At 40.8% G+C, this 15,179-nt stretch overlaps 1 protein-coding gene across 2 annotated transcripts in view; it reads left to right on the forward strand.

Annotated features, from left to right (window-relative positions):
* Window positions 1-2,699: 2,699 nt before the first annotated feature.
* ARMH4 (armadillo like helical domain containing 4) overlaps window positions 2,700-15,179 on the forward strand; it is a 139,339-nt gene continuing 126,859 nt past the window's right edge. For both annotated transcript variants that reach the window (XR_009695100.1, XM_061156967.1), the window contains exons 1-2: window positions 2,700-2,790; window positions 11,662-13,045. Coding sequence is in view for 1 of the 2 variants with exons in the window: in XM_061156967.1 (XP_061012950.1) it covers window positions 11,719-13,045 (1,327 nt within the window). In the remaining variant the exon portion in view is untranslated. The remainder of the gene's footprint in view (window positions 2,791-11,661; window positions 13,046-15,179) is intronic.

Consider the following 15,179-nt stretch of genomic DNA (forward strand, 5'->3'; position numbering starts at 1 on the left):
GCTGGTTTTCAAGAGCCCTTAATGCGAGCCCTTAAGTGGTACTTCCCTTGATGATGTTACCTTGGTTACAGACACACACAATCCAGCTCACATACACTCATTTCAGCAGTGCCTTATGGGCAACATACATGAGGGATCAAGCTGTCAGATAGAGTACTTGGTAAAGAAAATTAGGTGCTGTACTGTGGAGCATTTCTATTCAATTTACTGATAACCTTACCAAGGACACCACAGTGCTCAGATTCTTATTGCAAAGACTCACTTCTGGGTGGTATTTACATGGATATTGTCCACTTCTGGCTCTTGGGGTTGGTTATCCAGTTCTTCATGTGACCAGATCCTGATACAGAGGTTTTTATCAATCAGAACCAGGTGATGACCTAATACAGCAAAGATGATCAGATAAAATAGTTAAATTTGAATTTTGGATAAACAAATCATTTTAGCAAAAGTATGTTCCAAATATAGAATGGAGATCTTCTATTTTAATTTACTAAGTCTGGCAACCCCAAAACTGTCTTCCTGAGCTTCTTTTCTTGTTATCTTGATTGGTGTTGTGGGTATTGCCAAACTCTTTTAATGTACACATACAATTTCTTGCTTTACTAGTAAAAGACTAACAACATTCATTGTATGTGGATTTACTGATTAGAATGTAACTTTCCCTGATTTATAGTTTGTGTGTGTGCTGGAGTGGAAGAAACGATCTTATTATCACTGTCACAGTACCCACAGCAGCTGTTGAGATAAATTGCATTCATCAGAGTTGTTTAACGCAATACAAACCATTGACGGGAGGCTAAAGGAGGAGTATAAATGGGTTCCAATAAAATCACTGTAAAGTAAGCTGAAAGTTTGTATCAAGGAAAAGGTGAATAGGAATTCTACTATGGGAGAAGGGTAATTTTGGAGAATGGAAAACTTTGAGAACAAGGCAGCCTGGGAAGCAGAGTTCTGCAGCAGGGACTTAAGAAAATCACAGGTGTTTTAGAAAAACACTAGGATGCTTGAGAGGGTTGCAGAAAGGGACCCAGGAAGATGTCAGAGAAACTGAATATTTCAAGTTCGTGCGTACGGCTGGCTCTCCCTGCATGGATTCCCTTTCTCCTGCTTGCTTCTCCTATTCTCCTTGATTCTTTGGTCCACCTGATTGATTGTTTTTTTTTTTTTTTTTTTTAATTAGTACTATTATTTAACTGCATTTGGGTAAATAGAATCAATTTTGTGGTCCAGCTGAGAATCTCACCATATAACATTATTTTTATGAGATGGGGTCTGAATTTCAGACAGCTGACATAAAAACAAAATGTTAAAACATTTCCTGGTCAGACTGCATGTGCAGCTTATCCACCCGGTGGGTCTTGAATCCAGGCAGAAGGCCTGGTCACACAGTATAATATATTATATTGTATGACACTGAATACATTTCAAAAACAGATCTTACAGATTCACTTCAATCACGTTAAAGAACTCTTTGACTACCTTTCCGGAAATACAAACAAAATACTTTAAAGAGAGGTGGAATAGGGAAGATAGTGCAGAGTTGTGCAGTGTTAGATATGGAGGTCAAAGGGGCAAGACCTTGCTCTGACTTCAGGACGTTTACAAGTAACTACAAAACGAACTAAGCTATTATAAAGCAGAGAGTTAATAAGTAGAAGAGATGATTCATGTGGCTTGCAAACATAAAGTGCTGTGAGGGTTCTTTTAGAATGGCTTTTGGATTCCTGACACCTCCTTCTATCCAATATTAGGAATATCAGGTAAAGGAAATTCAGTCCTTCAGGAACTCAAGAAGGTAAGTCATGAATTCCCGGGGCCCACGTTAGCCATAAAACCTCGGGCAAGTTCACAGCCTTCAGCCTCAACTCCCTCCTTTGTTAAGTGGGGTTTACCAATATCTATCTTTTAGGGTTACTGAGGAGATTATTAATAAAAGCAGATTCCCTTGCGGCTCAGCGGAAAAGAATCTGCCTGCCAATGAAGGAGACGCAGGTTGGTTCCCTGGGTCGGGGAGATCCCCTGGAGAAGGAAATGGCAACCGACTCCAGGAGAATTCTCTCCTGGAGAATTCCATAGACAGAGGAACCTGGTGGTCTCCAGTCCATGGTGTCACAAAGAGTCAGCCACGACTTAGCGACTAAACAACTATAAATAGTGAAGCTCCTAGCATTGCGCCTGGCAGAAGTACGGGCTCAATAAACCGTACTTATTACTACTTATCTGACTGAGAAAGGAACACTTGGTGTGGGGCTACTGTACCGGTTCCTACTTACGGGCACGGCTAAGAGTCCAAAACCCAACCTGCGGCCTCGGACTTGCGCCCCTAGCCCCAACCAAGGACCAGAGAAATTCGGGCTCTTTTAGAGAAAACACTGCCCTGGTGTCTTCTCTGGAGGAAATAAGGAAGAACTGCCGCGAAAGCCCAAACAGCGAAGAGAGGCAGAAAGGCTGGGTGTCTCAAAGGGGTCTCGTGAGCCCGGACGCGGGTAAGACCCGCCCCCGCGGCTCGGCCCCCGGCGCCCGAGCGGAGGCGGGGAAGTGGGCGCGGAGGGGCGTCGGGCGACGGCTCGGGTTGTCCGTGCCCGCCGAGCCGGGGCGGGCGCATCTTCTTGCCGCCCAATCCCCAGCCTTAGCCGCGGCCTCATGAATAAGCAACAAAGCGAAGCGCCCTCCCCCTGGCGTCCCAGACAGCGGAGGGAGCCGCCACCGCTGCAGGGGCCGCCGCGGGGATGCCGAGCGCGGACGCCGCCGCTCTCTTCTGCGCGCTGCTCTGCTGAAGGTTCACAGGTGAGGACGGGCTCGGCTTCCGCCACTCGGGCGGCCCCGGCTGCAGACGGGGCGGCCGGCAGAGACGGAGCCGGAGTCCCTGGCGGCACGGGGCCGCCCTGGGAGCTGTGCGGTCGGAGGAACTCGGCAGCCCCGGGCGCGCCAAGCGTGCGCCCCGCGCCGCCGCCAGAACGCGGTGCCCCGGCTCGGGGTGCGCGGGGGCAGCTCCGAGAGCGTGGGGCGCGGCGCGCAGGCCTCCGAGGACTAGCCTTACTCCCCTCTTCAGCCCAGCCTCACGGCTCCGCACCAGCGAGCGGGCCTTTGTGCTGCCGGAGCTTGCAGGGCTGGCTGCTTTTGTGTGGGCTTTTCTTTCTTCTCTCCCTCCCCTCTCAGTCTCACAGCGGTGGTAGAGAAGTTCCCGAAGACTCAGATCTGCTCCTTTGAAAGCTTTGATTGCAATGCCCCTGACGCCAGTCAGTGGTCAGCAGCCGAGGAGTGGGGGCTGCTGTGGTCACCGAAGTGTGTTACTTTGCAGAGAACAAACAGTTGAGTGTTTCGCGCAGGGATGTCACAGAACCTCCTTGCTCAGACCCTGACCGGTCCCCCAGGACACGGCAAGAGGATGGTCCTTGGAAAGGTCACTTGATTGGAAAGAGGGCCTGCGGGTTAGACTCCAGAATGATTGTAAGGTGCTACCTGGAGGTGCCCAGATGTCTCCTGTGCGTCCGGGTCACTGACAGAACCAGACTTGCGTACATTCCGAACGTGTAGAGCCTGGCTGGCGGAAAATCTGCCAGGCGCTCAAAATATAGGACCCACAGGAGTTTGGAGTTCTCAAAGATGAGAAATCTTTGCCTTCCCAAGCTGATGCCAAGGATCGGCCAGGATCTTGGATCCTCATTTTAGTGTAGAGCTGCTGTGAAGGAGAGGATTTAAAGGCTGATTTAAGAGTCTGCCTTCTTTCTATGGAAGTTTTAGTTTGCAACTTAAGGGAATGGGGGAGTGGCTCACAAGACCATCCAAAAGCTCGGAAGGATTTTTTGCCATAGGGAGCAAAATGTGTGGCCAGAATTTGCACGTCTCCCCTCCTTTGTGAATTTTCTTGATCACAAGTGATACTATTGGGCTCCAAGAAGTCTTGTTTAAACACCTACAGAGTCAGTGGCTGACCCACTTTCTCCTTACTTGCCGGCAGAATCCCACTGTAGCATCTCTTGGAAGAAACTCAAAACTAGGTGAGATTTCACAGTATCAGAACATTTACACACAGTAGAAATTTAAGGGTAGCCTGACTTACTCTTATGCATGAGGTACAGTTGTTATATTTGTCATATTAATGAACCAAGCACTTATGCAACAGACTTGATATTGATTGTGTTTATTCACAAAACTCCCAAGACTCAGCAAGTCTAAGGTAGCTACAGCAACAGAGCCAATTAAGAAGATGTGGATGTCTTTGTTTTCACGGGAGGCTCTTAATATTATATTCGGCATTTCCTGCTAGACCTTTCAATAGCATAATTTGGTTTTACAGAAGTAGTTTGATGCTAAACATAAGTATAGGATAGAAATGTGGAGGATGGGCTTACCTGTTATGGAAAATTTCTACTCATTAACTAAAGGTGGTCTTCACTATTTATTCTGCAGGTGTTTGCCTGAAAACTTGTGTAAGGAATTTTTGTGTTTTTTTTTTCATTGAATTCTGTTTAGTCTCACTTAGGGAAGCTGGCTATTCAGAGAGAATAATCTGAGTTTGATCTCTGTAAAATGAAAGCTTACTCTCTAATTAAGATGTGTAGTCAGTCCTGTTTTTTCACGTAGTGTGTACTTGGTGATTATAAGAAAAGTATCTGAATCAAGTTTCAGCTTGAAATGCTAGATATTTTGTTTATTCCTTGAAATGTCTACCTGGGGATTACTTTCTCCTGCCAGCTAGTATTTAGAGATCTTTTTAAGCAAATGAGGTTTGTGAACTACAAAGAACAGAAATGAAGTGTCACATTGGCTTGTTGAAAGGAACTGTATAATGGATGGACAGGAGCTTGTTGAACAAGATTGATTAGGATGGAATTCTGCAGACATCAGACAATTCCCAGGTCACTTTGTCTACATGAAAAGTTGAAAGGGGAAGTTCCATGGAAATAGCTTGAGGGGAAAAGGGTGTTATGGATCTTTCAGACTGCTCACATTTCTGTATTTTGAGGGGAGTGCATGGTAGTACTGCAAAGATTGAAGGCAGGAGGAGATGGGGACATTAGAGGATGAGATGGTTGGATGACATCACCGACTCAATGGACATGAGTTTGAGCAAACTCTGGGAGATGGTGAAGGACTGGGAGGCCTAGTGTGGTGCAGTCCATGAGGCTGCAGAGAGTCAGATATGACTGAACGACTGAACAACAACAATACATCTTAAATTGCTTGATATGTAAACACTTTTTTCAAACCATTTTTATGTCTGTTATCACCGATTTGGTCCCTCTTCCATCTTTGAAGAAAACAGAATGAACATCATTATCTCCATTTTGCAAAGAGGAAACTGAGTTTCAGTGATTTGCCCAAGGTAGAGCTGGAAGTTGAAGCCAACTTTTAAATCTTTAAGTCCAGCTTCTTTTACCAGGAATAGGGTGATGCTCTAGAGTGATACACACCGCTATCTTCCTTTGTCTATATTGCTAAATTGTAGATAATAAAGCTTGTGGGCTTGATGTGTAGAACTTAGTTGTGGTCTGCAGGAATGGTAAAGCACTTTGCTGGCAGTTGCCAGAGTAACCATCTCGACCCCAGTCTACTTACCTCTTCCCTGTCAGCCCGATTCCTCTTTCCTCCTGTGGGTTACTTTGTGGTTACTCTGTTCTCTCTCCTCCTACTGTGGTTGAACATGCTACTGAAAGGATCATCTGTTATCCCAGCCACTTAATTTATAGTGAAGGATGAGTGGGGTCAGATCATCTTAAAGCTAATAAATCAGGCCAGTAACAGTCACCCAAAGCACAGTAAATCAGAGATGGGGTACCTTAATGCTGTGTGCCACAGCTGGGTTAATAGGGTCAGAGTCTTGATAAGCTCTACTTCAGACCAACGGATCAGTGTTGGCAATGAGAACCTTAACAATTAAAGGAAAGTGAGACAATGACAATCATTAAGGAGCAGGAAAAACACAAAATGGAGATATTAAGACAAAGAAGGGAAAGAGTTTTCTTTTTCCATTATCAATCAAAGAATTACTGTTACTTAATTGGATTTTGAAAGGTGAAGGGGTAATTGGGAAGCAAGTTGACCTGAAGCTCTGAAGCTTATTCCTCTGTGATCTCTCTTTTTAATGAAATAAACTCTGAAAAAACGTGAAGTACAGGAGAAATGAGAATACACAAATTGCTACTGTTATTAAAATCACACATTGAATAAGTAGCCAAAATTGACTAGGCGATGAACAAAACATAAGCCATGAAATGTTATTGAAAATCTTACAGTGTTACAGAGAGATTCCGAACCTTCTTTTTCACATTCTTAAGTGGTTATTCCTGATAACTCAGTTGGTAAAGAATCTGCCTGCAATGCAGGAGACCCCAGTTCGATTCCTGGGTTGGGAAGATTTACTGGAAAAGGGATAGGCTACCCACTCCTGTATTCTTGGACTTCCCTTGTGGCTCAGCTGGTAAAGAATCCACCTGCAATGCGGGAGACCTGGGTTTGATCTCTGGGTTGGGAAGATGCCCTGGAGACAGGAAAGGCTACCCTCTCCAGTATTCCAGCCTGGAGAATTCCATGGACTGTGTAGTCCATGGGGTCCCAAAGAGTCGGACATGACTGAGTGACTTTCACTTTCAAATGGTTATTTATATTCACTTCACACCACTAAAAATTGAATACCTCTCCCATGTGTCTACCATGATTAGCAATTGTGTGGCAGAGGAAGCTGAAAGACTAGTGTTTTCATGCACAGAAGGTAACCTTATTTGAGGTGACGAGACTTAACAGATGTGATGATTTATGTTGGAGAAGCTAGGAGAGGGGCAGGAAGAGAATAGACCAGGCAGTTTTGTGATAACAGTCAGTAAATAGGACATGACCTGGTGGACCGTGGATTGGATACCTGGGGTAGGGAAGAAGGAGGCAGCATTCTGGCTAGTGCAGTGCCATGAGCAAAACTTAGGAAGCTGAGATGAGCAAGGCACAGAAGAGGGCAATATATCCAACTGGCAATGGGTTTGTACTGGGCACTGATGATATGAAGTTATAGATATGGAGGTTGGCAGCTATATGTTTGGAACATTAAATGATGTGTTTGGGGAAGGTAGAGTTGTAGTCGCAAAGACAGGAAACTTGATGACTAACAGACATGATTACACAGGTAAGTTAATTAACCTCTGTAAGCTGGTAGTTTCTCACCAAAAAAAAAGAGAGAGAGAGAGAAGGATAATGATAATGCCTGTATCATTAGGTTGTTGTAAAGGATTAAATAAAATAATTTATATAAGACACTTAAAACACTTGGCATCCCTGAATGGTAGCCATGCCATTTTTGATTGATTATTGTCATTTCTTTCCTTAAGACTAAACCATCTAGATTGTATAAAATGGATTGGAAAGGAGAGAATCTGATCAGGATAATAAATTAAGAGGCAGATAAAATAATGACAAGCCAGTGTTCCCAAAAAGGGACAATTCCAAGAGATATTATGAGGGAAGGACCTGCAGAAATTGTGAATCTAGAATGTGTAGGAGAGAAGAGTTCAAGATGGCACCACAGTTAGATGAAGATAGTGTGTTTGAAGTAGAACCCAAGTAACAACCAGGAGAGGATGGAAATCAAGGGCGGCTTTTTCCCCAAAACCCCACCCCAAATATTTATGGTATTCGTGTTTATCCTGCAAAAGGAAAATATCAGGCGGATTGTCACCAGTTGTTGTTGTTTTTTTTTTTTTGGCATATTCTACAGGCCTCCTGTGTCTTGAGTACCCTTAGGGCAGTGCTTATGTTCCTTATATATTATACATGAAACTCAATTTGCTTTGAAAAAATTAGCTTTGTCACTGATGAAATGATTGAACACACTGGTTCCCTTTTGTGTCTGTGTTTCGGTAACACTGAACAATAGCCGCATACTGTTAGGTTGGAAAACTATTGACCAAATGTTTGAAAACACCTGATTAGTAAGTCTAACAAGATGGTTAAGGCTGTATTTTTTTATGTTGTCTTTCATTTGTCTTTGAAACTTGAATATGCCTAGACTTGACAAAGAGATTCTGGACTGTATCTATTTAAGATCGTTGAAGATAGTGCTTGACAGAACAGCTTATCTGCTCACTGGTGGCAGAAATGCAGTAAATTGTTCAGAGGACTGCCAAGCCATTAGGATACCTTGATAGCGAATGACAGACAAAGTGCTATGACTGACTCAGAAAAGGATGCTTTTTAAGCTATTAGAAGCTAATATCCACTATTAGTGCGCAACTGGGTTAGAGTTCATGTATCTGAATTAATTTGCACTGATGGATAGAGTGAAAAGAAAGGAGCCTCCAAAGTCACAGTGTAAAAGGAAAAGTCAGAGAAATCTTTTGTTTTATTTGTTAAATATTCTGATATTTGAGTTAATTTAAAATAATTAAGACGTAATTTGTAATAAGCAGTGAAATCTCTCTCTCCTTCAGCAAAAGGGCTATAGACATTGATTTGTTTGTTCAGCCAGTATTTACTAAGCATTTCCTCTGTGCCAGGCACTTTGCCAGGGAACAGAGATAATGTCGAGGAAAAAAAGAAAAGACCTATAGCCTTTAAAATGTCATTACAGATGGTTACTTAGGTTTGGAAATATTGTCACTGAATTGACAACAGTCAGTCTTTCCTTATTTATTCTCTACCATCATGCAGCTCCCAGTGAAGGACTCCAAACTCATGGGAGTGGCTATGTGAACCTGTGCTGTGCTTGGAAAGACAGAGAAAGATCTGGAACTTGAAGGTCATCTACCAATTTATCTGAGTTGCAGATGTGTTCCCTACTGCAGTTCCAACAGGCTGTCTTTTCTGCCCCTCTTAAAGTTCAGGCGTCACTTTGAATAGTAGGGAGAAGGAGCATATGGCTGCAATACACAGACATAGAATAGGCGTGCAGTTCACCCCACTTTTTCCTGTTGTAATTGAATTTAGAAAGCAGGTGGCTGACACTTAATAACAGAAGGAAGGTCTTTTAGAGCCATGGCAGAATTCCCTTCACACAAAAATTCTAAGGCTAAGGTCTAGATGAAAATGAAACCTTGAAGGAAAAATCTGTTTTGGAAAGGCAGTAGAGATTATATTACATCTTTTTTGTTTGTCCCTTCTACCCTCCAAATCTGATTTGTTCATAAAATTCTCCTCTCAGTCCACATGACTCCAGAACATATGAATAAAATGTGAAGCATTCATACAATCATTTGGGTGCCCTGCTTGCTTGATGACAAAGTTGTGGGAATATGAAAACATTTGCATTTTTCTTATGTGTTTTATAGATAAAATAAGAAAGTGGAATCATGGAGATAGAGGGATTTCAAAGATTATTTTTTTTTTAACTCCTTTTCTGTCAAAGGAGAGACTGAGGGTATTTGTCTAGTGTCACATGGCATGTTTTATCAACAGTAAAGCTATGACTCATTTTTCTCATGCCAGTCTATGTCCTTCTAAACTCTGCTGCTGGGAATTCCCTGGTGATCCAGTGGTTAGGACTCCGTGCTTTTGTTGATTGCAAGAGGTACAGGTTCGATCCCTAGTCAGAGAACTAAGTAAGGTCCCACACGCTGTTCCATGGAGACCCAGCTTTTAGGCCACATCGTCAGTCTCCTGACGTAATATTTCATTGAGTGGAAAAATATTTGTTTAGAAAAGAGCAGATCTCTGAACAGGTCACAAATGAACCAGAGAGTTCTATAGCTTTTATGTATCTTTGACTATATAATTTATAGTTCAGGCTGTATGTTCAGAAATCAAAGGTGTATGTCATCAGCTGTGAGCACTCTTGTTTTATAGCTATCATATGTTTTTGTTTTAAGGAAGGAAAATAGAGGCCTCAGGCCAAACACTGCTACCAGTCCTGGTACCTGGCTTTGAACTGGGCTGCGTTATGGCTCATCTGAAGTATGGGGATAACTAATTCCCAGAATATTCACATGCTATTCCCTCTTTTTAAAATATCTTTCCCAGATTCTTTCCTTTTAAAACAATGTGTTTAAACAATGTATGCTACCTGTATGTAATTTAATATTTTAATATAAGTGCTTCAACCCCTCATCCTATAGATGAGGAGATTTAGCATCTCCTTCACTATCTGAAGATTCTTGGGTGGGGTGGCTTACATTTCTTCTAGTCATCTCTGGATTCAGTTTTCTTCTGCTTCTAAATTTATGGTCTCTGATATGCTGTTCCTTTTTTGCACATGCCATCTCATGGCATCTTTCCATTCCTATATTCTCCCAAAGTAATTTTTTCGGGTAAAAAATTATTGGTGGCAATAAATATTTATGGTCTCATCCCAGGTCTGTGTACTAGGAACTTGGCAGTAGCTTAGTTGAGTGGTTTTGACTCCAGGTCTCTCAAGAAGTTGCAGTCAAGATGGCAGCTGAGGCTGAAGTCATCTGAAGGCTTGACTGGGGCTGGAGAAGTTGCTTCCAAGATAATTCATTCATGTGGGTGCTGGTAGTTCAGCAAGAGGCCTCAGCTCTGAATCCATGGATTCCTCTTTCCTCATGTAGATAAATTCAACCTTCTTTTTCTCTTCAGCTATCTAGATCTTGCCCTTAGTGCTTGACCTTTTCTGTCTCACAGGGGCCTGGAAGGCTAACTGGATTAACATGTGGAAGGTTCAGACTTCTTAAGGGAAGAAGACCCTATGAAAATATATATTTTTACATTTTGTGTGTGCACATCATAAGCTTAATTAACCCTGATAGTTTAATGATTAGACATAGGAGAAAGGAAAAGTATAACTTTTATAAAGATAAGGTTTTTATTTTTAGATTTAGAATTTTCATTCCTAGGTTTAATTTTCTAGAAAAATTGAAATATCTAAGAACTTTCTGATGATGGGATAGATAAAAAGACCTAAAACCCTTAAGGTTGGGGGGAAATTAGCAGTTTTGATATAATTTTAGTTGTAGTGACAGTGTGAGTAGTTTTTTTTTTTAATAAATCTTAATCTTACAATAATGTGTATTCAGTAAACATTGATAATTTAAAATGTGTTTTGGTTCTCTGAAAGAGCTTTTTCTTTTTCCCCCAAAATATGCACTCATTTACATTAACTATTTTACTTTTTATAATTTTTTTGAGACATGAAGATTTTGCCTATAATTTTTATAGTTGTTGCAGAGAAAACAAATGCTTTAAGTATTTTAAAGATAAATTTTAATTGTGAGTCATTTATACACTTTAAAAACTCTTTAATGAAACTGGTATTCAGTATTTTATGATGATATTTAGTAAGTTTTAAAATGTACTTAAAAGGTTCTGTGAATGTAATATAAATAAATGTTAAGGTTTGCTTTTTATTTCCCTAGACATGTTGCTATTTCTGCAGTCATTTGACTCTATGATTAATAGAAGAATTGGGAAGAATATTGCAAATGTGATTTCAAGGGTAGTTTATTTCAAGTAGATATTTAAAAAACAATGAACTTAGTACTTGAACTATGTGTACCCTTTGCTAGAGAGCTGCAAGTTAAATCAGCTGAAAATTCAATAGGGAAAAATGAACTGGGTTATCCAAGTCTCAAAGGTACAAAGAAATAGAACATTCTTCTCCTATGTACTGTCTCTGAACAGAAGTCAAGGAGATTATTTTACTTATGGTTTAATTTAAAGGGGCTTGTTTACAACATATATTTATATGATGGTTTGATATGCTTTATTTTTCTGCAGGACTCAATTATTGGAATTGTCAACTCGACCAATTTACGTGCACATTTCTCTTCCACTATGAGCAGACCAATTGTATTACACATTTGTCTGGCTTTCTGTAGCCTTCTACTTCTCAACTTTGCCATACAATGCCTGGCTTTCCCCAATGTGGAAAGAAGGGAGATAGTACTTCTTCATGCAGAAAAAGGACAGTCTGAGAGGCTAAACACAGATGACCTAGAAAATGACTCTGTTACTTCAAAGTACACTCCGGTCTCTGGAGACCCAATGATAGTGTTAGCCGGATCATCAACAATGTCTTTAAATAAAGTATTCCCTAGTAACAAAGAAACCCCTCCTGTAGGAGCTGGGCTCATGCGGGCTGATGGTTCTAACATTTACACTGCTACTGAGCCAGAGGTCCCAGCAAGGGAAGAAGTGTTCGGTTCTAGCCAGCCAGAGAGAATGTCTCCCCAAAGCCGACCTTCCAAGGCCACGTTAACCAACCCTGTCATGCCAACTGCTTCTCTGAATATTGATGAGAGGGAGGAATCCTCCCTTGGTACCATCATTCAGCCCACTGTGGAAGGAACCACTGAAGCAACACAAGGTTTTCTGAGCTATGTGGATGATCAGTTGTTTGCAACTGAAAGCCCGGAAGGACTTAGTCTGGGGCATTCACCTTTATCCCTTGTGAATACTAAAGAAATACTAACCACCAGTCCAAGGACTGAGAAATTTGAAGCAAACCCAGAACATAAGACCACTTCTTTTCCTGGCCCTAAGCTCACAGCAGGCACTGAGTCTTCCCAGATGACAGCTGATAATACCCAGGCTACTGCCGCCACTAAGCCCCGGCTCCCAACCTCGGAGTCCATCCTGAGTGTTGAACCAGAAGCTGACAGCCTGCTCGGAGCCCAAGCAGTCACGATGAGTGTCAGCACAGCTGTTGCAGCTGCTCCTGTCGTAAGTGATGAGTGGGATGACACCAAATTAGACAGTGTAAGCCAGATAAAGACCCCAGAGCTTGGAGACAGTACAGAGACACAGGTGAGACTGGAAATATCTCAGACGACCCAAGCAGCCGATGTCAGTCTGGAAGGCATGGAAGGGGGCGAAGCTTTGACAGAGGCTGCAGGTGTGAGTCTGAAGCTGCCTGAAATGGAAACACACATGGAGACCACCCTGCCAATGGCACGTGGGGGTGAGAGAGCATCTGATCAGAGTTCCTTTACTCCCACAAGTCCAATGGGAGATCCGAAAGTCTCTGTCATGAACCTGGTCCAGGATACTGCGGACTTTGTGGAATCCACCAAGGAGAACAGTGCCATGTTCTTAGAGACCACTGTTTCCACATCCGAATATGAGTCCGAGGCGCATCAACCATTGGGAAATAGATTTAAAGGTAAAAGAAAGAAAAGTAAGCTTTGTTTAACTTGGAATGTTTCTGTTTGATTTTTTTTTTTAATTGAGATATAATTGAAACATAGCATGGTATTAAGTTTTAGGTGGTTTATGTTTTTTTAAGTGACGATTTAGAAGTCAATTAAGTTTTAAAGAAAAACAAAAGTAAATAGATAAAAATACATTTTGTATAAATGTATTTGTATAAAACATTCAACTATAACACCTGTATGTAGACCAGTGGTGTTTTAACAGGGAATAATTTGTCATCTCCCCACCCCCATAATTTGACTTACGTACAGCATGAAGTGATCACCACAGTAAGTTTAGTGAACATCCATCATCTCATATAGATACAAAACTAAATAAATAGAAAAACTTTTTTTCCTTGTGATGAGAGTTTTCAGGATTTACTCTCTTAATTTTCATATATAACATATGGCAGTATTCACTGTATCTGTCATGCTGAACATCTCTACTACTTATTTGTACCTTTTGATCACCTTCATCCAATTCCCCCTTCCACCACTCCCTGCCACAAATCTGATAATTTTTATCACAAATCTGATCTCTTTTTCTATGGGTGTTTGTTTTGTTTTGGAAGTATAACTGACTTACAATACTGTGTTAGTTCCTAGTGATTTGATACTTTGTACATTACAAAATGATCACCATGGTAAGTCTAGTTACCACTTGTCACCATACAAAGATGTTACATATATATTGACTGTATTCCCCACAGTTTACATTTCATATCCTTGACTCATTTATTTTGCAAATGGAAGTTTGTACCTCTTAATCTCCATTACCTTTTTCTGGAGACACTTTGGGTTGTCACAACAGAGGGCGTCTAGTAGGTAGAGGCCAAGATGCTGCGAACATCCTACAGAGCATAGCACAGCCCCCAGCAAAGGTTTATTGGAGCCAAAGTGTCAGTAGCTCTGAGAAACCCTGATATAGATTAATATTTTTTCAAACCTTTTATTATGAAAATGTATAAATATATATAAGAAAATGTGAAAAAAAATAGCTATATGTTTAAATGGTATAATCAACAATGTCAGATACTTATTTACACATTGTTGTAAAGAATACTCACATCCCTGATACTACCAAAAAGCCTTAGGTAAATATTTATCTCATAGTATTAACTATATAAGTTCTTTGACTTTGTTTTCCCAAAAAGAAACTCATCCAGAAATAAGGGGGAAAACCCCCCCACAATACAGATAAATCCTCTCTGCTGGCTTAATTCTGTACTTTCTACTTCCTCTTGGCCTCTACATCAGTGAATGTTATGAGATGTCAATCCTTGCATTTGTTGGTGATAAATGATGTTTTTCTTTGATTGTGTGTGGTTGGTCAGACAACAGCGTGGGGAAGGAAAAACCTAGTGTAATGGGCATATGCTCATTCCAAATTGTTTTGGAATATGTACAGCTGTTACTTCAGCTAAGTAGTCTAATTAATGGAAAATATCAAATTAGTAACATGTTTTATAAAGTGTTTTGGAGATTGAATTAAAATGATAAAAAATTGAATTTTACATATCCAAGCTATTTTTTAAAGACTGTAAGACCTAGTATACTGGAAGTTTTCATAGAAGCTTCCCAAAACTGTTTTGTAAGTTGGCTTTTAAATTTCATTAGAAAAGTTTGGTCCAAATGACCGGGATGATATTAGATATGACCAAACAAGAAGTTTACTTCAGCTCTCCATAATACTTTAAGATATTCCTGGAGCATTAAATCACATAGTCCCAGATAATTTACTGCACAATTGAATCCATGATTCTTATATACTAGATTTGCCTTAGCTTCTACTAATGTAACTTAAAAAGAAAATAAATTTGACAATTATCTGATTTTTTAAAAAAATTATTGAGTATGCTCCTTACTTAGTCATAATTGCCTCACATAACTACAATATTTTAATAGGCAGCTTCTTTTTATTTCTAGCACATAGAACAATATATGGCACATAGTAGGTACTCAATAAGTATCTTTTTGTTGGATGAGTAAATGAAGACAGAGAACCATCCAGACTAGAATTATACAATCTGCCTGCCTGCCTTGTCCAAATTAATCAAAAAGCTTCTAAATATTCTTGGTAGAGAGAGAGAGGAATGTCAAATA

The sequence above is a fragment of the Dama dama genome, chromosome 12 (assembly GCF_033118175.1).
Source record: "Dama dama isolate Ldn47 chromosome 12, ASM3311817v1, whole genome shotgun sequence".
Lineage (NCBI taxonomy): Eukaryota > Metazoa > Chordata > Mammalia > Artiodactyla > Cervidae > Dama > Dama dama.